At 39.7% G+C, this 26,159-nt stretch overlaps 1 protein-coding gene across 5 annotated transcripts in view; it reads left to right on the top strand.

The window, feature by feature from the left end:
• The window catches only part of elk1 (ETS transcription factor ELK1), a 40,107-nt gene extending 25,621 nt beyond the window's left edge, over positions 1 to 14,486 (top strand). For 4 of the 5 annotated variants that reach the window (XM_055012666.1, XM_055012665.1, XM_055012667.1 and 1 more), the window contains one exon: positions 11,907 to 14,486. In XM_055012666.1, coding sequence (XP_054868641.1) covers positions 11,907 to 12,005 — 99 coding nt within the window. In that variant the 3' untranslated portion in view covers positions 12,006 to 14,486. The remainder of the gene's footprint in view (positions 1 to 11,906) is intronic. The other variant, XR_008602457.1, reaches the window with a different exon arrangement.
• Positions 14,487 to 26,159: the final 11,673 nt, after the last annotated feature.

Below are 26,159 nucleotides of genomic sequence, written 5' to 3'. Positions count from 1 at the left end.
ACCCTATAATATACTATTTAATGGTAATAATACACCATAATATACTGTTTAATGGTAATAATACACCATAATATACTGTTTAGTGGTAATAATACCCTATAATATACTGTTTAATGGTAATAATGCACTATAATATACTGTTTAATGGTAATAATGGCGGCGCGTGCAGACGCAGCGGCTTCTCTCTCTCCCGACAAAAACAGCGTTTTCGTGTGTTTTTGTGAGCCTCAGTGCTCTTGTATGTCTCCGTCACGTCCTTCAACAGCAGAACAGCACTTATAGGGTTAAACTCTGCCGACACCGAAGAGCTACGGCGCCACGGTCTACTCCGGAGACCTACTCCATCACCGACCCGTACTACCGCAACTCGCCCACAGTGGAGGTGCTACAAGTGGCGTGAGAGGAAGCAGAAGCGGGGCAAGCACGGAGGTATCCGGGCTAGGCTAGCGGCTAACCCCAACAAGCCGGCGATCCCCAGCATCGTGCTGGCCAACGTACGCTCTTTGGACAACAAGCTGGACTACATCCGACTGCTTCGCTCGACCATGAGAACAGTGAGAGAGTGCTGTGTGTTTGTGTTTACTGAAACATGGCTTAACAACAGCGTCCCAGACTGTACCATTCAGCTCGACCGGCTAACATGCTACAGAGCAGACAGAGCTCTCATGGAGGGAGGTAAGACCCGCGGCGGCAGGCTCTGTGTTTACATTAACAACGCCTGGTGCCGTGACGCTGTTGTAGTCTACAGTCACTGCTCGAGCCTTGTGGAGTTTATGTTCATGAAGTGTCGTCCATTTTACCAACCCAGGGAACTCATAGCCATACTGCTTGTTGCTGTGTACGTCCCCCTACTCCCAACAGCAACAGCAGGGGGGAAGCACTGAATGAACTGTACCACCACATCAGTGAGCAGCAGACGGCCCATCCGGATGCCTTTCTGATCCTGGCTGGGGACTTTAACCATGCGGATCCAAAGGCTGTGTTTCCCAACATGCACCAGCACATAGACTTTCCTACCCGGGGAGACAACATACTGGATCTTGTTTATACGACCCAGAGAAGAGCCTACAAGGCCTTTACCCTGCCACACCTTGGTGCCTCAGACCACATTACTGTTATGCTAATTCCAGCATACAGACCACTGGTTAAAACCATCAAACCAGTTCGGAAACAGGTACGTGTGTGGCCAGAAGGGTCTTCAGAGGCACTTCAGGACTGTTTCATCACCACAGACTGGGATGTATTTAAACAAGCTGCCACCTACAATAACACTACAGACCTCCAGGAGTACACAGAGACTGTCACTGCCTACATCACCAAGTGCATTGATGATGTGACAGTCACCAAGACCGTCACTGTTCGGGCTAATCAGAAGCCGTGGCTGACAGGGGAGGTTTACAGGCTCCTGAAGGTACAAAACAATGCCTTCAGAGCTGGAGACGAGGCGGGCCTGAGGATAGCTAGGGCCAACCTGTCTCTCGAGTGAGGTGAATGACTTCTTCGGCCGTTTTGAAGCAAACAACAGCACCCCTGCACAGAAGACCACACCTCCTCTCAGTGACCAGGTGCTGTCACTGTCCCCGGAGAGCCCTCAGCAGGATCAACTGCAAAGCTCCGGGTCCTGACAACATTCCTGGTCATGTATTGAGAGACTGTGCTGGGGAACTCACGGATGTCTTCACAGACACTTTTAACATCTCTCTGAGGCAGGCTGTTGTCCCCACGTGCCTCAAAACAGCCACCATCATCCCGGTACCAAAGAAGTCATCCCCCTCCTCCTTCAATGACTACCGCCCAGTTGCACTCACCCCCATCCTGATGAAGTGCTTTGAACGGCTAGTCATGCACCACATCAGATCCCTCCTCCCACCCACCCTGGACCCCTACCAGTTTGCATATCTGACCAACCGCTCAACCGATGATGCAATCTCCACTGCACTCCACTCAGCCCTCACACACCTGGAAAACAAGGACTCTTATGTTAGAATGCTGTTCATAGACTTTAGTTCAGCATTTAACACCGTCATCCCCCAGCAGCTCATCCACAAACTAGACCAGCTTGGACTCAACACCTCACTGTGTAACTGGCTACTGGACTTCCTGACAGGGAGACCACAGGCAGTACAGGTCGGCAGCAAGACATTGAGCACCATCATCCTGAACACGGGGGCCCCCCAAGGATGTGTGCTGAGCCCCCTACTCTTCACCCTGCTGACCCATGACTGCACTCCAGCTCACAGCTCCAATCTTTTTCTAAAGTTTGCGGATGACACAACTGTGGTGGGTCTCATCAGTAACAGTGATGAGACACAATACAGGAGTGAGGTGAGCAACCTGGCCAGGTGGTGCAGCACCAACAATCTCTCTCTGAACGTGGAGAAGACAAAGGAGATGGTTGTTGACTTCAGGAGAGGACACACCCAGCATGCTCCTCTCAACATCAACGGTGCGGCTGTGGAGAGGGTGAGCAGCACCAAGTTCCTGGGTGCGTACGTCTCAGAAAATCTCTCCTGGACCAGAAACACAACATCACTGGTCAGGAAGGCACAACAACGTCTCTACTTCCTGTGTAAGCTGAGCAGAGCCAGTGCCCCGCCCCCATCATGTCCACCTTCTATAGAGGCACCATGGAGAGCATCCTGTCCAGCAGCATCACAGCGTGGTACGACTCCTGCACCTCCTCCTGCTGCAGGACCCTCCAGCACGTTGTGAAAGCAGCAGAAAGGATTGTGGGTGTCTCTCTCCCCTCCCTCCAGGACATCTACAGCACCCACCTCACTCCCAAAGCACTAAGCATTGCAGGAGACCCCACACACCCATCCCACAACCTGTTCAGCCTGCTGCCATCAGGGAGGAGACTGAAGAGTCTGAGGACCAGGACCAGCTGACTGAGCAACAGCTTCATCCACCAGGCTGTCAGGAAGCTGAACTCTCTCCCCTCTCTGCCCTCTCTACCACCCCCTTCCCCCACATACACAAACTCTGGTCAATAACCTCTGACCTGCACTGTAATAGCACATTCAACCATCAAGCATATTTGCACTTCTTGGACTGTTACTTATTTGCACTGTTCTGAGTATTCTGCACTAAAATCCGTCACTTTATCTCATAGTCATGTTTACATTTCAGTCAGTTCTGCTTTTCTTAGTTCTTAGTTGTTGCTCAGCTCTAATTTTGCTTCCTTTGTTCTTTTTTTTTGCCCTTTAATATCTTATTTTCTAAATCTTTATTTAATGTCTACTGTTGCACCAAGAGAGAGTAACGAAATTTCGATTCTTGGTATGTCATGTACATATTGAAGAATTGACAATAAAGCTGACTTTGACTTGACTTTGATAATACCCTATAATGTACTGTTTAATGGTAATGATACACCATAATATACTGTTTAATGGTAATTATACACCATAATATACTGTTTAATGGTAATAATACACTATAATATACTATTTAATGGTAATAATACACTATAATATACTGTTTAATGGTAATAATACACTATAATATACTATTTAATGGTAATAATACCCTATAATATAGCATTTATTAGTATTAATACACTATAGTATACTGTTTGATTATAATATACTATAATACACTGTTTTAAAATAATACACTATAATAAACTATTTATTCCTTTAAATTCTTTAAAATTAAACATTTTGTAAAACATTAAAAGGAAAACCAGCAAATGATCACATTGGAAAAGCAGAAAACATAAAATATTTGACATTTTTTCATGTAAACAGCTCATACAAGTGTGAAAAATGTTGCTTTTTCTATTGATTGATTATTTCATAGTTTCATTTATAACTGTAGTTTTATAAGCTTTTTAAAATGAAGGCAGCTATTGATTACTTTCATTCTGGGGTCATCTGTGGAATGTCTTCTGGAGTAATCAGTTCGTTTTTCTCTAAAAATGGTGAAAATGTGGATCAGTGTTTCATCAAATGACTAAATATATTCAGTTTAGAGGAAAGAAACCAGAACATATTTACATTTCAACTCCATTCAGAGACTTCAGACAGTTCATAGTTGACAACTTATCGTTTATTTGTTGAAGTTCTGTTGAAAATAAATCTGTCAGATAAATGGAGTGGATTTAAATCATAAACTTAAACACTAGAAACACCTTAGTTTTGTATTTCAGTGGAGTTTGTTGAGTTTAATGCAGTAAATAGTTTTAATTTTCTAGTGAACACATTTAAAACATCCTCTGGTGTTTGTTGTTGTGAAGTTTGTCGCCTCCTGCTGGTGGAAAATAAAAAAACTCCTGAATGTGAGCTGATGGAAGCAGGTTTGTTTTGACCTCAGCTGAGGACTTGTTTATGAACAAACCAGATTTTAGTGTTGAATAGAAACTTATGAATCCAGGAACATATAAAGTCTGTGCAGAGAGAACGACCAGTTCTGGTTTGCATCTCAGAGTTCTGAGTTTTCATTAAGAGACTGAACCAGCAGGAAACACATCCAGCAGTCTAAAGTGATTATTATCATATAAAAAATCCCTAAAAACTGCAAATATCTGTAAAACTAAAGATTTGTCATCAATAAACATTCAAACATGAAAACATCAAAGTCTTCTGAGTATTTTAAGACTTGAAGAGGGTTTGTAGGAGCACGACTATCAGAGCTGGACGCTTTTAAAAATATTAATATGAGATAAATTAATACATATATACAGAGATAGCCCACACCTACTAAACATGATTAACATTTTAGTTTTAGAATCGTGTTTCTGTCTGCAAGTGTAGAAGAAGAAGAATGAAGAAGAGAAAAACTAAGAAGAAGATCAAAGAACTAACAAGAAGAAGAACTAAGAAGAAAAATGAAGAACTAAGAAGAAGAAAAACGAAGAACTAAGAAGAAGAACTAAGAAGAAAAAACTAAGAAGAACCAAGAAGAAAAACGAAGAACTTAGAAGAATAAGAAACAACTTTCCAGTACAGTTTGGGTCCATTTATCTACCATGTTTATCTATTTATGTACATGTGAAAGTAGACATGATCTATATTATTACTGTTATTAAACTTTTGTCTTTTTTTATCAATTACAATCAATCATTTAACAATCAGTCAATCAGAGCTTATTTATTAAGGACTTCACAGTGATAAACAAGACAATAACTTAAAAACAACACCTTAAAACAGAGACAGCAGTAAAATATGCAATAAAACAATAAAAATTAACATTGAAATATGCATCCAAAAGTGAGTACATGAAGAATTTTTGGCATCAAAAAATGTGAAACAATCAGTTAGGTTGATTTTGGATAATTGCTTTGTCATTTAGTAACTTTGGAACAAATTTTAGGTTGTTTTGGATCAATTTTTAGTCATTTTTCAAAAAATGTCCCGTTCCTAGCAGCAGCAGCACCGATGTCTGAAATGAAACCATGGAGGAATAAAGTTAGTCTGATCAGTGGTACTATGACTCCTTCTAGACCTCCTGATTAGTGGTACTGTGACTCCTTCTAGACCTCCTGATTAGTGGTACTATGACTCCTTCTATACCTCCTGATTACCGCCTGCTGACGTCTGACGTTACGGTGAGCGTATTGCGTCACTTCCTGTTGTAGCGCTGTGTTGTGTTCTGTGACTGTTGTAGCTTATCCACTCCATCTAATTTGATATTCATTAAATCTGTGTGTAGCGGTAATATTTGAATCGTAACATACACCGTTTTCTTCACGCACCCTCTCAGTACTTAATTCTAAGTTAATCTGTTATCTCTGTCCGCTAGCCTAGCACTTAGCAGTTAGCATGGCTTCTCCCTCTTCCTCTCCTTCTCTTTCCTGCTCAGTGTGTCACATGTTTAGTTACTCCTCTGCCTCCTTTAGTGATAACGATACCTGTAATAAATGCAGTCTGTTTGTAGCTTTGGAGGCGAGGCTCTCTGAATTGGAAGCGCGGCTCCGCACCATGGAAAACACCCCGCTAGCTGTTAGCCAGGCCCCCTTAGCCGGTGCGGACCGCAATAATATTGCTGCTAGTGTAGCTTCTGCGAGCCGTCCCCCAGCAGCTCCCGAGCAGCCGGGAAGTCAGGGTAGCTGGGTGACAGTTCGTAGGAAACGTAGTCCTAAGCTCAAGCCCGCTGTCCCGGCACACCACAAACCGCTTCACGTTTCTAATCGTTTTTCCCCACTCAATGACACACCCGCTGAGAAACCAACTCTGATCATTGGCAGCTCCGTAGTCAGAAACGTGAAGCTAGCGACACCAGCGACCGTAGTAAAATGCCTCCCAGGGGCCAGAGCGGGCGACATAGAAGCAAATTTAAAACTGCTGGCTAAAGATAATCGTTAATACAGTAAGATTGTTATTCATGTCGGCGGTAATGACACCCGGTTACGCCAATCGGAGGTCACCAAAGTTAGTGTGGCATCGGTGTGTAACTTTGCCAAAACCATGTCGGACTCCGTAGTTTTCTCTGGACCCCTGCCTGATCTGACAAGCGATGATATGTTTAGCCGTATGGCATCGTTTCGCCGCTGAGTGTCTACGTGGTGTACTGCAAACGACGTTGGCTTTATAGACAATTGGAGCTCTTTCTGGGGAAAATCTGGTCTGATTAGGAGAGACGGCATCCATCCCACTTTGGCTGGTGCAGCTCTCATTTCTAGAAATATGGCTGATTTTATTAGAACTCCTAAAGCATGACAACCCAGAGTTCAGACCAGGATGCAGAGTTGTAGTCTTCCACACCTCTCTGCAGTTTCCTCTCAGCTGTCACCCTCCAGTAAATCACTTAGCTTTATTGAGACTGTGTCTGTCCCCCGACCACCAAAATTCAATAAATTAAGCAAATCAAAAATAAACAAAAGACATAGTAACCATAAAAATCTAATTAAAATTAATACCACTATTTCAACTGAGCGAAGAAACAGGACAATTAAATGTGGTCTGTTAAATATTAGATCTCTCTCGTCTAAATCTCTGTTAGTAAATGATTTGATAACTGATAATCAGATTGATTTGTTCTGTTTGACTGAAACCTGGTTGCAGCAGGAAGAATATGTTAGTCTAAATGAATCAACTCCTCCTAGTCATACTAACTGTCATGTTCCTCGAATCACAGGCAGAGGAGGAGGAGTGGCAGCAATTTACCTCTCTAGCTTAAAAATGAACCAGAGACCTAAACCTAGTTACAGTTCATTTGAAAATCTTACTCTGTCTCTCTCATCCAGATTTAAAAGCTCAGAAACCAGTTTTATTTGTTGTTGTATATCGTCCTCCTGCTCCTTACTCTGAGTTTTATCTCAATTCTCAGACTTTTTATCTGATTTAGTGCTCAGCTCAGATAAAGTCATTATTGTGGGTGACTTCAACATTCATGTTGACGTGGACAGTGACAGCCTTACGACTGCTTTTAATTCAATATTAGACTCAATTGGGTTTTCTCAACATGTAAATAAACCAACTCATAGTTTTAATCATACCCTTGACCTCGTTCTGACTTATGGCATAGAAATCAAACATTTAACAGTATTTCCCCGGAACCCTCTTCTTTCTGACCATTTTATGATAACATTTCAATTTACAACAATAGATTGTATAGGAGTTAAGAATAAATATCATTACAGTAGATGTCTGTCTGACAATTCGGTGACTAAATTTAAGGAAATAATACCCTCTCTATTTAGTCCAGCACCACTTACTGATATAATGGAAGGGAAATATTATAATTTTACCCCCACAGAAGTGGATTATATTGTTAATAATGCTGCAGCCTCACTGCGTACAACACTTGATAGTGTTGCATCTGTAAAAAAGAAAGTTCTATCTCAGAGAGGACCTGCTCCTTGGTATAATTCCCAGCTGCGGACTTTAAAGCAGGCGTCCCGAAAGCTGGAAAGGAAGTGGTACTCCACTAATTTAGAGGAAGTTTATGTAGCTTGGAAAAATAGTCTAGTAATTTATAAAAAAGCTCTTCGTAATGCCAGGACAACATATTATTCATCTTTAATAGAGGAAAACAAGAACAACCCCAGGTTTCTCTTCAGCACTGTAGCCAGGCTGACAAAGAGTCAGAGCTCTGTTGAAACTTGTATTCCTTTAGCTTTGAGCAGTAACGACTTCATGAGCTTCTTTACAAATAAAATTATTACGATTAGAGAAAAAATTACTCTGGCCCTTCCTGCAAATGTCACAGATGTATCATCGAGTACAGATACTTTAGAATTGGCTGTAAGACCAGATGGATATTTAGAATTTTTCACCCCCATACATCTCTCTGAACTCATTTCAATAGTTTCTACATCCAAACCATCAACATGTCTTTTAGATCCTATCCCAACTAGACTGTTCAAGGAGGCTTTACCTTTAATTAATTCCTCAATGTTAGATCTGATTAATCTCTCTCTAGTAACAGGCTATGTACCACAGGCTTTTAAGGTTGCTGTAATCAAACCTTTACTTAAAAAGCCCACTCTAGATCCAGATGTTTTTGCCAACTATAGACCAATTTCCAATCTCCCATTTCTCTCCAAAATTCTGGAAAGAACAGTTGCAAATCAATTATGTGAACATTTACAAAGGAATAGCTTGTTTGAAGAGTTTCAGTCAGGCTTCAGAGTGCATCATAGCACAGAAACAGCTCTGGTGAAAGTTACTAATGACCTTCTCATAGCGTCAGATAATGGACTGGTCTCTATACTTATTTTGTTGGACCTTAGTGCAGCATTCGATACAATCGGCCACAAACTTTTATTACAGCGACTAGAACATTCTATTGGCATTAAAGGGACAGCACTGGACTGGTTTAAATCCTACTTATCAGACAGGTTCCAGTTTGTGCATGTCAACAATGACTCTTGTGAGCATACTAGGGTTAATCATGGAGTTCCTCAGGGTTCTGTCTTAGGACCAATACTGTTCACATTATACATGCTTCCCTTAGGCAATATTATAAGGAAGCACTGTATTAATTTCCATTGTTATGCTGACGACACTCAATTGTATTTATCTATGAAGCCAGATGAAACTAATCAGCTAGCTAGACTGCAAGATTGTCTTAAGGACATAAAGACCTGGATGACCTATAATTTCTTACTACTAAATTCAGACAAGACTGAAGTCATTGTATTTGGCCCCAAACATCTTAGAGAATTGCTTTCAAAGCATATAGTTACTCTTGATGGCATTACATTGGCCTCCAGTACTACTGTGAGGAACCTCGGTGTTATCTTTGACCAGGACATGTCCTTTAACTCGCACATAAAACAAATCTGTAGGACTTCCTTTTTCCACCTGAGAAATATTGTGAAAATCAGAAACATCCTGTCTCAGAGTGATGCAGAAAAACTAGTCCATGCATTTGTTACTTCTAGGCTTGACTACTGTAATTCCTTATTATCAGGTTGTCCCAATAGCTCTCTGAAATATCTACAGCTGATCCAAAACGCTGCAGCCAGAGTACTGACGGGAGTTAGCAAGAGAGATCATATTTCTCCTATATTGGTTTCTCTTCATTGGCTTCCTGTTAAATCTAGAATAGAATTCAAAATCCTTCTTCTGACATATAAAGCTCTTAACAACCAATCTCCATCATATCTTAAAGACCTGATAGTACCATATTATCCTAGCAGAAGTCTTCGCTCTCAGACTGCAGGCTTACTTGTTGTTCCTAGAATCTCTAAAAGTAGAATGGGAGGCAGAGCCTTCAGTTATCAGGCACCTCTCCTGTGGAACCAGCTCCCAGTTTGGGTTCGGGAGGCGGACACCCTCTCTATTTATAAGACCAGGCTTAAAACCTTCCTTTTCGACAAAGCTTATAGTTAGGGCTGACTGGGGGACCCTAACGGGGTGAGCTGGTGTTTTCATTTGCAAAACTGACTTCCCCTCTTGACGTCCCTTTAGTTTGCCCCTAGTTATGCTGCTATAGGCCTAGGCTGCTGGGGAACCTCTCTTGATGCACTGAGCCCTTCTCTATCTACCTATGTATTTACTATATATACCATTATTGCATTACATTCACTCTGTTTCTTTCTGTGTCCTTTCTCCGAGTGTCCCTGGTCCCAGAGCTGGATGCTGGATGCTTCAGATGTGTGGCTGTGTTTTATGGTCCTTGTGTCCCACCCCCCCACCTCTCTATCTCTACCCCTCTATCTGTATCCCTCTATCTCTACCTCTACCCCTCTATCTCTACCTCTATCTCTACCTCTTCTGTCCCTCTCAACCCGTCCGGCCAGCAGCAGATGGTTCCCCCACATTAGAGCCGGGTTCTGCTCGAGGTTTTTTTCCCTGTTAAAAGGGTGTTTTCCTTGCCACTGTCGCCTTTTGGCTTGCTCTGGGGGTCAGGCATATGGGTTCTGTAAAGCGTCTCGAGACAATTTGACTGTAATTGGCGCTATATAAATAAAATTGAATTGAAATTGAATTGAATTGATTAGTGGTACTGTGACTCCTTCTATACCTCCCGATTAGTGGTACTGTGACTCCTTCTATACCTCCTGATTAGTGGTACTATGACTCCTTCTAGACCTCCTGATTAGTGGAACTATGACTCCTTCTGGACCTCCTGATTAGTGGTACTGTGACTCCTTCTAGACCTCCTGATTAGTGGTACTATGACTCCTTCTAGACCTCCTGATTAGTGGTACTGTGACTCCTTCTATACCTCCTGATTGGTGGTACTGTGACTCCTTCTATACCTCCTGATTAGTGGTACTATGACTCCTTCTAGACCTCCTGATTAGTGGAACTATGACTCCTTCTAGACCTCCTGATTAATGGTACTATGACTCCTTCTAGACCTCCTGATTAGTGGAACTATGACTCCTTCTAGACCTCCTGATAAGTGGAACTATGACTCCTTCTAGACCTCCTGATTAGTGGTACTGTGACTCCTTCTATACCTCCTGATTAGTGGTACTATGACTCCTTCTAGACCTCCTGATTAGTGGAACTATGACTCCTTCTGGACCTCCTGATTAGTGGAACTATGACTCCTTCTAGACCTCCTGATTAATGGTACTGTGACTCCTTCTAGACCTCCTGATTAGTGGAACTATGACTCCTTCTGGACCTCCTGATTAGTGGAGCTATGATCCTTCTAGACCTCCTGATTAGTGGAACTATGACTCCTTCTAGACCTCCTGATTAGTGGAACTATGACTCCTATGATGCAGACATAGATAGACCCAGTCCGTAGGTCCAGAACTGGGAACGTTCTGCTGTTTTCAGCTCATTTTAGAACCTTGGTCATGCAGTTAGGTTGATTTTGGATCTTTTTTTTTTTGTCATTTTGAGCGATTTTTAGTAACTTTGGAACAAATTTTAGGTTGTTTTGGATCAATTTTTAGTCATTTTTCAAAAAATGTCCCATTCCTAGCAGCAGCAGCACCGATGTCTGAAATGAAACCATGGAGGAATAAAGTTAGTCTGATCAGTGGTACTATGACTCCTTCTATACCTCCTGATTAGTGGTACTGTGACTCCTTCTATACCTCCTGATTAGTGGTACTATGACTCCTTCTATACCTCCTGATTAATGGTACTATGACTCCTTCTGGACCTCCTGATTAGTGGAACTATGACTCCTTCTAGACCTCCTGATTAGTGGAACTATGACTCCTATGATGCAGACATAGATAGACCCAGTCCGTAGGTCCAGAACTGGGAACGTTCTGCTGTTTTCAGCTCATTTTAGAACCTTGGTCATGCAGTTAGGTTGATTTTGGATCTTTTTTTTTTTTGTCATTTTGAGCGATTTTTAGTAACTTTGGAACAAATTTTAGGTTGTTTTGGATCAATTTTTAGTCATTTTTCAAAAAATGTCCCGTTCCTAGCAGCAGCAGCACCGATGTCTGAAATGAAACCGTGGAGGAATAAACTTAGTCTGAACATGACAGAAGAAAACTGAAAACATAAAATCTTCAACAGCTTTTTCTGTCTTTTTCCCTCTAGTTTCCGTCCAATGGCAGCAACCAGATCCACATCCCGGCCCTCAGCGTCGACGGACTCTCCACCCCGGTGGTTCTCTCTCCTGGACCCCAGAAGCCCTGAGCTCTCTGCCTGCCTCATGCTGCTCCTCGCTGGGCTTCAGCCTCCACCCGTGGCCCCCTCACCTGGAGGAGGACTGGACTCTGGAACCAGGAGCCACCAGGGGTTACTGGTCCTACTGGGAGGTTTGGTGGTTTTACTGGGACCTTCTCTTGGTGGAACTCTTCGGGTCCAGGTGTCGTCTGGGCTTCGTCCTTCCTCCTCTCGGGTCACAGTTTGGTTTCTGTGGCGACAAAGGTGATTTCTAACTGATGTCGGTCTGGAAACTGTGAAAAGTGTTTCTCCAGTTCGACTCGGAGGAATGCTGGGATGGATTTGAGTTTTTGTCGGAGAATGTGACGGTTTGGTTTTTAAACTCGTTGACGCTTACGAGGGTCACGGAAACACACATTTATCACATCAGATCGCTGGATGTTTTTATTTATTTCCCTTTTCTGAACTCTCCTTCAAGGGTTTTTGCTTCGCTGTTATTGGCCGCTTTTTTAGGCCACGCCTTTCTCCAGTTATGCATGGCCTGAGCGTCGTTCTGAAGTGACCAATCACTGAGGAGGGACCGCAGCTCACCTGGAGGCTTTTTTCTCAGCCAAGTTATTTCTCTCTAAATGTGACTGTTTGGATTTAAAGATTCCTTCGGGTCTCATTCCTTCGGCTTTAACGCATCGTGTTGCAGTCATTCCAGACCTGCGCTAGACTTTAGTCCATTGGTGAATGTTGATTTTGTTCATGAAGACCTCGGATTCTTGGAGTCTTTGCAGAGATGTTGCCACGAGTCGGACAAGTTTTCAGATTTTTGCTCTTTTCTGTCTGAACTGGGATAAAAAAGAATACATTTATCACGTGTTCGGACAGAATCTCATCCTGTCCTTTATCAGCTGCTTATTTTTACTGTTAATCGATGAATCATTTGGTGATAAAAACTCGTCACGTCATCCTGGAGTCCAAAACAGGACAAATTTTAATGTAACTTTCAGCTTCAACAAGAACGGTTGTATTCGAAAACAGTTTTCAACATGACGACTAAACCGTCTTAACTTTATACACCAAACATCCCAAAAACCACCATGATAACTGACAGTTACAGTAATCAGATTACGTGAGATCTTTGAGGTTGCTCTACGGTTCCCACAAAGTTGTTCTGTTGGGTTCAGGTTCCACTTTGTCCTAGCAGTTCTGATGTGTTGTTGTTCTTTAGATGTTCTCCTTCTTCTTCATCTGGTCATTCTAGTTTGGTTCATCCTCAGACGTTCATGCTGTCACTGTCAGGTTCCACTGTGGTAGTCCCAACTCATTGTTCTTCACCCGACCAAAGAATGTTCTCCAACATCCATCAGGATTCTTCTCATGTTCTTTAGTTTCATCTGGAGGTTTATCAACCTCTATGGACGGAGGACCAGAACTAAACCAGGTCTAGTTCTGGTCCTCCGTCCATAGAGGTTGATGTTCTGAAGTGTCCTTCACAGCTCTGATTAGAGGTACTATGACTCCACAACTGAGAACGTTCTGCTGTTCTCCGCTCATTTTAGAACCATGTTCATGCAGTTAGGCTGATTTTGGATGATTTTTAGTAACTTTGGAACAAATTCTAGGTTGTTTTGGATCAATCCTGAGTCATTCTTGATCATTTTAACTGGAGTTGGACCGGTTTGGAGTCAGCTTTGATGAATGAATTTTAAGTTATTTTGAGTTATTTTTATTTGTGATTTTTCTCTTCCTCTGTTCAGTTCTTTTCCATGTGGAGCCGTGATACAGTCAGACAGACCCAGTCCATAGATCTACAGCTGAGAACGTTCTTCTCAGTTCAGATGAGTTTTGATTCACTGAGTTTCTACTTTGGAGCCTGAATTTTCAGTTTAGCCTTTCCTAAGTGTTTTTGTTTGTCCATAAGAGTACATACTCAAACCTGAAAGTAATCGGATTACTGTAAGCTCGTAGCTCTCTGCTGTTGTCCTGTGATTTGCATGCCAGCAGGTGTTGATGGATTTAGTGCAGTTTGTGGTTTCTTCAGGAGGTTTCTCTTTACATTTACCTCCTTCCGCCTCCATGGTTTGTTGTCTGAGACCACATCGTGTTGAGAATTTGTCAGTCAGTTTTAAGGGAATCACAGCAGTCGTCGTTTTGTTCACCTTACAGACGTTTTGACGGTAACCCGTGGCAACATCTGGAGCAGAAACCAACCAGCTGCAGACGTCAACGTGACGCTGATCCTTCTATGAAGACTGTTGTTCTTCTTATTATTATTCTTGTTGTTGTTGTCTCTGATGCTAGCTGTGGTTGCCACGGTAACCTGACCCCGACTGTTGCCACCAACCCGCAGGTTGCCGTTTCCTGTCGCTGCCGACGCTGTAAAAAAAATGTGGGTTTTTTTTCTATGCTTCTGTGTGTGACGCCTCGCTGCCGACGCACACATACACACATACACACGCACACGCACACACACACACACACACACACACACACACACACACACACGCACACACAGCTGGACCTTCAGGAACCAACTGAAGCTGAAATTCAGAGTTTTATTTCTTCAGTAAATCCGACTGAACACTTTAGTTTTTTCTGAACTTTAAAGATACCTGAAGATGATGATGACGAAGATCAGGTCCATCAGAACCGACCTGATGACATCACTCTGGGCCTGGTTCCAGCCCCGGTTCTGTTCCTGAGGGTTCAGGTCCTCAGCAGCTCCAAGCCATCGTGTTCGACTGTTCTCTCTCTTTACAGCATGACTCTATTTTTCTATCAGAGACCGCCTGTTTATATCGAGTAGAATTAAAAGAGCCTTAAGATTTCAGAGCGGACGGACAGACGGACGCGTCTTCATTGTTTTTAGAAAAAAAGTGGCAGCATGACAGTTAGAAATACGCCATTTTATCGAGGCGAGGAGCCAAAGTTTTTTGGATGAAGGTTTGAGTCTTTGAGCCGACGTTTCTCTCACCAGCAGAACAGGAAGAATGTCTTAATAGCGGCAGCATTGCATTCTGGGTAACAGGCCTTTTTTTAAACCCGACTGACAGTTTTCAGGAGAATAAAATGATGTGTCGGTTTGAACAGCTGGAATCAAGTCACGACAGCCGATACTCTAACAGAGTGATCCTTTATCTTCACCATGGTTCATTTTAAAATCCTGCAGCTCTGAGGAACCAGAACATGAAGAAGGAGAGAGAACTCAGAGATGTCTTCAGTCACTATGACACAGAATGACAGAAGTTCGAAAAAATAAACATTTATTTGGTTATTTATTGTCATTTACTAAAAAATTGTAAATTTGAAACGTCCAAAACTGCTGAAAATTTGTCCAAATGACTCAAAAAGTCCCCAAAATGACTCAAAATTTGTCCAAAATGACTCAAAGGCCCCAAAATTATTTTAAATTTGTCCAAATGACTCTAAACTTTAACAAAATGATTCAACATTTGATTGCTAATTGAAGATTAGAAAACCCTTGTGCAATAAAAGTGAGAGTTTACATAAAGAACATGGAATTGTCTGTATGACCCCAAACTTTGGAACGGTAGTGTACATTTACTACTACTTGTTTTATTTGTTTCCATTTTTAAATGATGGAAACACTACCTGCAGTTCAACTGAAAATTGAGATTACAGGGGGTTCTTGACTTACGTTGGAGTTCCGTTCCTACGGTGCGATGTAACGCAATTTTCACCGTACATCAGAACTCACATATGTACATGACTAGCACCTACTCAACTCGGTTTAGGACGTTTTCACAATTGAGTACCACCTCATCATGGGTGGAGTCGTCATAGCACGGCGGCCCGGCCACGGAGTTAGCATTGATGGCTAACTAGCTAGCTTATTGTCTGCATACAGGAGATGACGATGTTACTTTCAAAATATACTTGTTTAAAGTGAGCTTGCCACCAATGGAATAAATAAGGTAAAAGTTTCTAGAAGTCACAAAACACTCACCGGTTTTCATGAAGGAGTTGCTCTGGCGTGTCGTCACTTCTTGTCCAATCAGAGGCCTGCACTCTGTAGACGTCACATTATCGGCTCGACTCGGCTCACTTGGAACCCCGACCGACTAGGTACTAAAATAGTACCTGGTACCAGCTATTATGTCCTGATGGAAAACCTCACAAACCCAGTAACCCAAAAACCTACTCGGCTCGACTTGGTTTAGGTTATTTTCCACTACAGTTGAGCACCACCTCATTGTGGGTGGAGTCACAAAACACTCTCCGTCCTCCAACATGGCCTCCAATAATGCAGCGGTGGAGTCGAGGCCACTCTCCCTCCCGTTGCTCGCCGGTCGGTGCCTGTAAATGGCGTCCATTTGGCTAAACCGCTTGCAACACCTCCAGTTTTACCCACTCCGACCGTCGTGGTCCTTGATGGACCGATAGTCACTTTTGAGCTTCTTCAGCTTCCCCTGACACTGCTTCATTGTCCGGCTGTATCTGTGGGTGGCCGTCCGCTCAGAGACCTCCTGTAAAAACTTTCTGGATGTGAGTCGCACCGTCCAGCTCCCTCTGGATTCTTTGGTCCTCCACCAAAGACAGAAAAGTCTCTTCATTCGCCCATGGTACAGGTCTGGTGTGTCGTCAGTTCCTGTCCAATCAGTGGCCTTCACTCTGTAGACATCACGTTATCAGCTTGACTCAGCTCGGTTGGAACCCCGACCGAGTAGGTACTAAAATACTTTCTCCAGTTAGTAGCTGGTACCAGATACTACAGCCTAATGGAAAACCTCAGAAACGGTCGGTACTAGTGGAAAAGCGCCATTTATCAACCGGCCGATGTTGGTCGGTGTTTCTTCCTGTTCACAGTGTTTTATTCTGTCTAATTTCCCTTCCATGGAGACGGCTTTCCTTTTCTTCCAAGCATTAGAATAGTCTGACTCTTGGGAGTCATAATGAAAGGCAAAAAAACAGTGAATGCAGCACAATCCAAGGTGGCGTATGTCAGGAAGAGTCTTCAGTGGAGTCCTGACTGCTCCAGATTTACATTCAGTCGCCTCTCAAGTCAAAGCAAAGTTTTACTTGCATAAGGAATCAAAATTAAATGAACACAGTCTGGACAAGTGACTGGTGAAGGTGGAAAACAGCGTAACACATTAGCATGAGTTCCACATCTTGGTTATCAGTATTACAATGAATAAGAACATTTAATCATCAGATACAATCATTTTCACAACTCGTACAACCGGAGAATGTAAACAAAGCCGTCTTGCAGCGCCACATGACGACGTCTTCATCTACTCCGCTCACCAACTAGTTCTCATGAAATTAGTTTTAACATTGTAAATGCCATATGTCAGATTGATGGAACATCGTTAATAAATTTATGTTAGACGGAGACGTAACCATGAAACGCCGTAAGTCGAGGACGTCATAAACCGAGGACCTGCTGTATTTTTCATTTTTTTTGTCACCTCCCTGTTGATCTCAGTCGTTGCTCCTCAGTTCTGCAGAGAAACTCAGAGTTTTTAGGTTTTTATAGAATCTGGTTCGAACCAACGATTAGATTTTGGTGAATTTTTAAGTGATGTGGACGAAAATTCACACTTTGAAACCTCAGATTTGGTTGAAGAGCGTCACAGACGAGTAGTTCAGGGACCATAGGAAAGCGTAGAATCTGATCATTTTTTCAGTTTTCGTGGTTTTATTATTTATTTTTATTTTAAAGTCTACCTACATTTCAAACCTGCCGGCCGGTTTTGGGCTTCAAAGGGTTAAAATAAAATGTTTTCACTTTCTTTTTTCGCACAAACAGATTAAAGACGTCCAAAAAGCAAAATACTGCAGAGAAACTCACATCGAGCTTTCTGAAACTTTGTTTAAATATTGAAAAGAGTTATTATCTCATTAAAAGTACAAACATTTGCCAAAATTCTTTTCATTTGTTGACATATTAGAGTTATACATATTATATATATATATATATATATATATATATATATATATATATATATCTTTTTATCACTCCATGAATCAGAAAATTTTTAAAATATTTTTATTTCTGACAATGTAGGAAAAAGTTCTAAAAATATTTTCAATCGAACACCCAAAAAATTATAAAATATCCCAAAAAATAATAATTCAGTCTCAAAAAATATTAATACAATTTTCCATAAATCAACAAACGCCTATGATAGAAAATAAACTTAAAAAAAAACACAATTCAAAAAAAAAATATTTTCAACTATATTAAAAATATTAATAAAATTCCTAAAAAAAAAGTCTCAAAGATGCCTTAAAATAAATATTTAATAATAATGACCTAAAAATATTAACAAGTCATAAAATATTTTTTTAAATCCCTAAAAATATGTGAAAATGAAAGAAGTAGGTTTTATAAATCAGATTTATGAACAAACTTTCAGAATATTATTAAAAAAAGGAAAATGAGTTTAAATTCTGTCGTGACCTTTTTCCGTTTTTCTTTCACTTCTCTGCCGAGTCAACGGTGAAACGTTAAAATCTGACGCATCACGGTTAGGTTGGAGCACTGCAGATGTTCAGGTTTTACTGGCGGGTTTTAAAGTCTTAAACTCTGGAGGACGTTTAGAGTCTTTTATTCTGGAGGACGTTTAGAGTCTTTTATTCTAGTGGACGTTTAGAGTCTTTCATTCTGTCGTTTGACGTGAAACATGACGAGTTTTAACTTTATTCTGAAACATCTGGAGCTTCCTGTCTGAACCACTCTGCTGTAGATTTAATTAGTCCTTAATGTTTCTGATCATTTATCCAATGAAAACTCCTCATCTGTCCTACAGCTGCTCTGATTGGCTGCGGGTTTGGCTCCACTTCACCTCCAGCCAATCAGAACTCATGCTGAGGAAAAAAAACAGAAATCTTTTCTGGTAAAAATCAGCTGAAAATGTGAAATAATTTCAATTATTCATAAATGTTCCTCCTCTGAAGGCTGAAAAGACTTAAAGCTGTGACGCTAGCTACAGTTTGTCAGTGATTATTGATTATTTTCTGGATCAATCGATTAGTTATTTGGTCTCTTAAATGTCAGAAAATGGTGAAAAATGATTTAAAATCTGTCCAAAGTGACAAAAAAAATCTGAAAATTACAAAAACGTCAACAAAATGACTCGAAATTTGTCCAAAACCTTTTCCAGTTTTATTTAAAAATGTATCAAACGATTAATCGATTATCGGAATGTTCTGCATTCATTTCATAATCAATAATTAATAAATTGATCTATTTAGCGCGACATTGAACAGTTGAGCTGCAGTTTTATGTCATTTTTTAAACATTTCTATATTGATCAGCAGTCGATCGATTAATCAATCAGCTTATTGATCAAATGAATCAGTAAACGTTCTGATAATTGATCAATAGTTTCGGTCATTTTTAATCAACTTTTGTCTATTAATCTCAGTTCTGTTGCCCTAATTAGCATAGTTATTTTAGATATATTTGCCTAATTCGAATATTTACTTAAGATATGTCCCCTAATTAGCATATTTACTTCTGATGTGCCCTTAATTAGCATATTTGGTTCGGATATGTTGACCTAATTTACATGTTTATCTCAGATATTGGATCTTCATATTTTTTCCAGTTGATTTTTACCAGAAATTGAAAATTTTGACAGTAAACTACAGGAAGCTCTCCCATGATGCTTTGCAGCAGGTTGACATCAGACAGGAAGTGACATCAGACAGAAGTTGAGGTTGGCACTGGAATCTTCTCTGTACATAAACTATAACCTGAACATGAATCTATATCTTCTGTACCATGTGACCTGCCCGACCAATGGGTCGAGGTGTGTCCGTGACGTGTTGTTTCTGTGACCTGTTGTTGCTGTCAGATCTGGCTTGGCCCCGCCCCTCCTCAGCTGCGATTGGCCGGGGAGTTTATTGATGTGAGGGGGCGGGGCCTGCTTTTATTTTTGACATGTTATTTACTGGAAGCATTAAAAGAAAAGATATTTTTTATGATGTTTGTTTCTGATTTTATTTTTTATTTAATGCTTTGTGTCTGTTACTAATCTGAACAGAGAAACAAAAATATAAAACAAACTGAATTAATTAAATACAGTTTTGGAAGGAAAAGAACTGATTTAAATATTTTAATGTCATTTATTTACAGTAAAATTGTTTTTAAAAAACTCCACTAATGCTTATATTAGAAATGTAGCCCTAATTAGCATATTTCTTTTTTGGAATGCTGACTTATTTCAGCCTGTTTTTGCATATTCATTTAGGATGTTTACCATAATTAGCTTAGTATTTTTCCCCAATTAGCATATTAATAGTATATCTGCCTAATTAGCATTTTTCTAAATATTTACCCTAATTATGATATTCATTCAATATGTGCCATCTTCTTATTTTGAGTAAATCTGCCTAATTTGCATATTCATGATGTAAATCTAAACCGAATTTTCATTTTCAGTTCTGATTTGTTGTTTATATTGAATGTCGCCCTAAACGGCAGATTCTATTACTGTATATTATTTAGAAAATATTGACCTAATTTGCATATTTATGTCAAATATGTCACCCTAAACATGACACACACATATATATATATATATATATATATATATATATATATATATATATATATATATATATATATATATATATATATATATATATATATATATATATATACATATATATATATATATATATATATATAGTGTATTTGATGAATCCAGATCTTTGAGTTTAGATCAGGACGTTCTACCTCATGATCTTAGTCATGTGACCAGCTGCTGCAGGTTCTATTGGTCCGTTTAAATTCGCTGCAGGTTTATTAAAGCGTCCTCATTCATAAAGAAGTGGCGTCTCCACCGTCCTGCTGGTTAACTGGGTCACATTTTGTCCCTAAAAGCAGGAGGAGTCGACGGATTAAAGTCCCCGCATCGCAGCAACAACACAACTACACACAGACACACACTGATGGAGTCTGTTTTAATCCACACTAATCTGGATTTCAGAGGATTGTTTTCACTCAGCAGGACTTCACACACGGACCTGCAGGTCACATGACCTACCGGCTAGTGTTAGCATTAGCATTAGCACAGCTGGAATCCTCCACTTTACAGCTATATGTAGCATCTTGGCTAACTTTGATTCTCCACCTGTTCCTTTTTTTTACACGAATCCTTTCCTTTTCACACACTAATGGAACTACTTTCCTGGAACTGTTTTAAAGATCTACAGCAGGGGTGTCCAACATGTGGCCCGCGGCCCAAAAGTGGTCCTCCAGTGGGTTCAATCCGACCCTCAAAGTGTAAAAATTCCAGAGAAGACATTAACTGCAGATTGTAAATTAGTAAATCTATAAATTTAAAATATTTTTTAGACCATGACAAACTGTTTGGATCATAAAGTAAAATACTAGATTGTTCATTGTTCTTTTGTCATTTTTGTAATATTTTGTCTGTTTTTTTTTGTCTTTTTTGTCTGATTTTGTCTCGTTTTTCTCATTTTGTTTCTTTTGTGTCGTTTTGTGTTACCTTTTTGTCTCACTTGTGTTTTTTGTCAGATTTTTGTCATTTTGTGTCTCATTTTTGTCGTTTTGTGTCTCACTTTTGTAATATTTTGTCGTTTGTTTTTTTTTTGTTTGTTTTTAGTTGACTGATGTTTGTCTTTTTGATCATAAAGTAAAATACTATACTGTTCAGTTCCAGATAGCTGTGATTATAATTAGGAGTTGTGGTTATTTCTAGGTTATTCTGCTGTGGTTTTACTGGTCCAGTGGAACCTGGACTAAATGAGCTTGAAGCTTCTGTTCTACATCCAGTCTGACCTCATCACCAACGTATTCATCCGGCAGTTTGTTTCAGAGCGACTTTCTGAAACTCTGCAGCTGAATGTGAAAAAGGTCATTAAAGTTTTGATGGTCAGCCGTTAAAACCAGGTTCACATTTGTCCTAAATCATTAAAAGTCGTCCAGTGTGATTAAAACCTGCTCAGAATTCAATAAAACTTGTTTAAAGTGACTAAAAATTGCCCAAAACAACAAACATTTGTCCTAAATGACTACAACTTGTCCAACATGAACGTATATTTGTCTGAAATGACAACAATAACCTCCTAAACAACAAAAAATAATCTAAAATTAGTCAAAAATTGTCCTAAATGTCAAAAACATTGTCCAACAAAAATTTGAACTAAATCATTTAAAGTTGTCAAATGTGGAAATAACCTGTTCAGAAATGGTTCAAAATGGTTCAACGTGACAAATTGTCCAAAACAACAAAGATTTGGAATAAAAGACTCAAAAATGCTCCCAAATGTTTAACAGTCATCCAGTGTGACTGAAATCTGTTCAAAATGACTAAAACCTGCTCAGAAATAAATAGAACTTGTTTTAAAAGACTCAAAAATTGTCTAGAACAACAAACATTTGTCCTAAATGAAAAAAGTTACGTCCTAAACAACAAACGCTTATCCAAAATGAGCCAACATCCAAATAAAAATTTGTCCTAAAGGACTAGAACGTGTCTACATATATATTTTCAATTATCCTAAATGACAAAAAACTGTCCTAAATGGCTAAAAGTCGTCCAGTGTGACTAAAATGTGTTCAAAAATGTATAAAAGTTGTTTAACATGAATACAATTTGTCCAAAACAAACATTTGTCCTAAATGAGAGCAATAATGTCCTAAACAACAAACGTTTTACATAATTACATAATTAAAAAGTTAATTTACGTGAAAATGTCCAACATAAATATAGTTTGGTCCTAAATGACTCAAATGTGTCTGACTTTTAAAAAATTGTCTGAAATATTTAAAAAAAAGTTCAAAACCTCCAAAAACTGCCTTAAATGACTAGAAGTCGTCTGAAAACAACAAACGTTTGTCCAAAAATAATCCCAAACAACTTCAGCTTGTTTGTTTAATCCTCAGACCAGGATCTGGATCAGATTTAAGACTCAGAGGATGAAGACAGACGGACGGCGTCTCCATGGTAACTGATGATGATGTTGTTATTGTTGTTCTGAATGTTTTCCTGTATTCACATCTAATCATAAAGCCTAGTTTCAAACCACCGATTTCATAAAACACAGGAAGTTTTCATGTGAAGTAAAAACACAGAATATTATTATTATTATTATTATTATTATTATTATTATTATTATTATTATTATTATTATGTTAAATATATTATACTATATGTTATGTTATTATATTATGTCATATGAGTTTTAATATACTATAATATGTTATATATATTATGCTATATTATATTACATTATGTTATACTAGATTATATTATCTGTAATCATCACAACATAAAGGATAAACACACCGACAGAAGATAAATGAGACACGTGTTTGTTTAGGGGGGTTAGGACTGAAGCCAAATACACACATATGAACACACACATTAACACACACACACACACACAGTAAAACACACACAGTAACACACTCTGAGAACAGGCTGACACATATTTCCAGATCAACAGATGAAACTAGTTTGGAGGTTTTAGGTTGAATGAAGGAAGCAGCTGGAGTCAGAGATAAAATCCTCCAGAGGAGACAGAACCACGTTAATAAAGAGTCTAAATATTTATTGTTTATTTAGAGATTAGTTTGTTGAAATAAGAAAAAGATGTCTTTTCTTACATTAAAAAAATGTTTTATTTTTAGAAAATATCTATTTTTGTCCTTTTTTCATTTTGATTCAATTAGTGTTATTTTGTTGTTTTGTTGTGTTTTTTTTATGACCTGTGGGACTGCTGATGAACATTAACTTTAACCCTCCTGCTGCCTTCATTTACCAAACAATATTGTTTCTTTGTCTGAAAAAAAAATCCAAAAAATCTGCAAAAAAAATTCCCAAATTTCTGAAAATTTGCAAAACCTTCAGGAAAAAAATCCAATAATTCCTTAAAAGTTTTTTTTTTTAAAAATCCCCCAAATTTGGCAAGAAAATTCTTGTAAATATTTTCAAAAAATGAGTAAAAATTTTCCAAAAAAAATCCTAAAAATATCTAAAGTGATTCCATATATATCAGTAAAACCTTCTTTAAGACCATTCACACAAAAATCTACCAAATTGGTTGATTTTTTGTGAATGTTCTTAAGAAACATTTTTAACATTTCTTTTTCTTTCACCAAAAACATTTCAAAAATTTCCCAAAATGTTGAAAATGTGGACATCAAAAGTTTCACTGTGAAAATATTTTTTTCCCCACATTTTCACACTTTGAAATTGGTCAATTTGACCCGCAGGACGACACAAGGGTTAACTTTTATGCTGCCACTACCATGTTTCACATCATGATGCTGCCTCCACCATGTTTCACATCATGATGCTGCCACCACCATGCTTCACCTCATGATGCTGCCACCACCATGCTTCATATCATGATGCTGCCACCACCATGCTTCATATCATGATGCTGCCTCCACCATGCTTCACCTCATGATGCTGCCTCCACCATGCTTCACCTCATGATGCTGCCACCACCATGCTTCACCTCATGATGCTGCCTCCACCATGCTTCACCTCATGATGCTGCCTCCACCGTGCTTCAATTCATGATGCTGCCACCACCGTGCTTCACAGTGGGGATGGTGTGTTTGTGATGATGTTCAGTGTTTGGTGTCCATCAAACATATCATCTAGTCTGATGGACATAAAGCTCCATCCTGGTCTCCTCAGACCAAAGAACCTTCTTCCAGGTGTCTTCAGAGTCTCCACATGTCTTCTGGTGAACTCTAGTCCAGATTTAATTGGAGCTTTTTCCATCAGAGTCTTTCTCTTTGTCTCCATGAAGCTTTGACTGGTGAAGAACAGACAACAGTTGTTGGATGAACAGTCTGAAGCTGGAACTCCTTCAGAGGAGTCATAGGAGTCTTGGTGGCCTCCCTCTCTAGTCTCTTTCTCCTTCAGAGGAGTCATAGGAGTCTTGGTGGCCTCCCTCTCTAGTCTCTTTCTCCTTCAGAGGAGTCATAGGAGTCTTGGTGGCCTCCCTCTCTAGTCTCTTTCTCCTCCAGAGGAGTCATAGGAGTCTTGGTGGCCTCCCTCTCTAGTCTCTTTCTCCTCCAGAGGAGTCACAGGAGTCTTGGTGGCCTCCCTTCCTAGTCTCTTTCTCCTTCAGAGGAGTCATAGTTGTCTTGGTGGCCTCCCTCCCTAGTCTCTTTCTCCTTCAGAGGAGTCATAGTTGTCTTGGTGGCCTCCCTCTCTAGTCTCTTTCTCCTTCAGAGGAGTCATAGTTGTCTTGGTGGCCTCCCTCCCTAGTCTCTTTCTCCTCCAGAGGAGTCATAGTTGTCTTGGTGGCCTCCCTCTCTAGTCTCTTTCTTCTCCAGAGGAGTCATAGGAGTCTTGGTGGCCTCCCTCCCTAGTCTCTTTCTCCTTCAGAGGAGTCATAGTTGTCTTGGTGGCCTCCCTTCCTAGTCTCTCTCTTGAACTCTCTTGACCTCTGACTGCCGTGTTTCTGCAGTGAAATGATTTCATCTCCACTGATTCTTTCTGAACTTTGTGTCTCTGCTCTGAATTTTCTGATGTCATCCTTCATCACCTCATCCTCGTCTTCATCATGGACAGTAACTGTGACTCACACCGCTCATTTCCTGGAGGCTGTGACATCATAGAGGTGTCAGATTACACCTGGTCTGCTTCTGCTGCTGGTTTAATTCTACAAACACCTCAGCTTTTTCAAATAAAGTTTGAAAATGTGTGTTTGAATGTGAACCTTTAGGAGGAGCATTATATGTTTCAGCTTCATCTCCTAATAATAATCAGGCTTATTTAAATCTGCTGCAGACATCTGAACTGATGTGATCATTGGTGATGGAGGAGATCAATAATAATAATAATAATAATAATAATAATAATAATAATAATAATAATAATAATAATAATAATAACAATAACTGCTCACTGGAGCTGTTCTGTCTTTGTTTGGGTGTTTTTAATTAAAATAGTTTCACTAAATGATGCTGTGACATTTGGAAATTGAAAACAATCAGTTTCTAGAAGCTGTTTGTTCCTAAAAGACTTTAAATCAAAGCTTAGGCCAGTCTGTTGAGTTTTATTTAGACTTTTATTATTTTCTTTATGTTATTTTCTTTATCTCTCATTCTTTGTTCCACATTCAGTTGTTTCTCTTCAGTTTGAGTTTTTGTCTCTCTTTTAGTCTCTTTGTGGTTTTAATAATTAACTATATTAGAAGAAATAAAACAGAAAAGAGAAGAATCTTAAT

This window comes from Amphiprion ocellaris, chromosome 8 (assembly GCF_022539595.1).
Source record: "Amphiprion ocellaris isolate individual 3 ecotype Okinawa chromosome 8, ASM2253959v1, whole genome shotgun sequence".
In the NCBI taxonomy this organism is placed as follows: domain Eukaryota; kingdom Metazoa; phylum Chordata; class Actinopteri; family Pomacentridae; genus Amphiprion; species Amphiprion ocellaris.
Note: the sequence above shows the minus strand (reverse complement) of the source record. Positions and strands in the feature narration are given on the sequence as shown.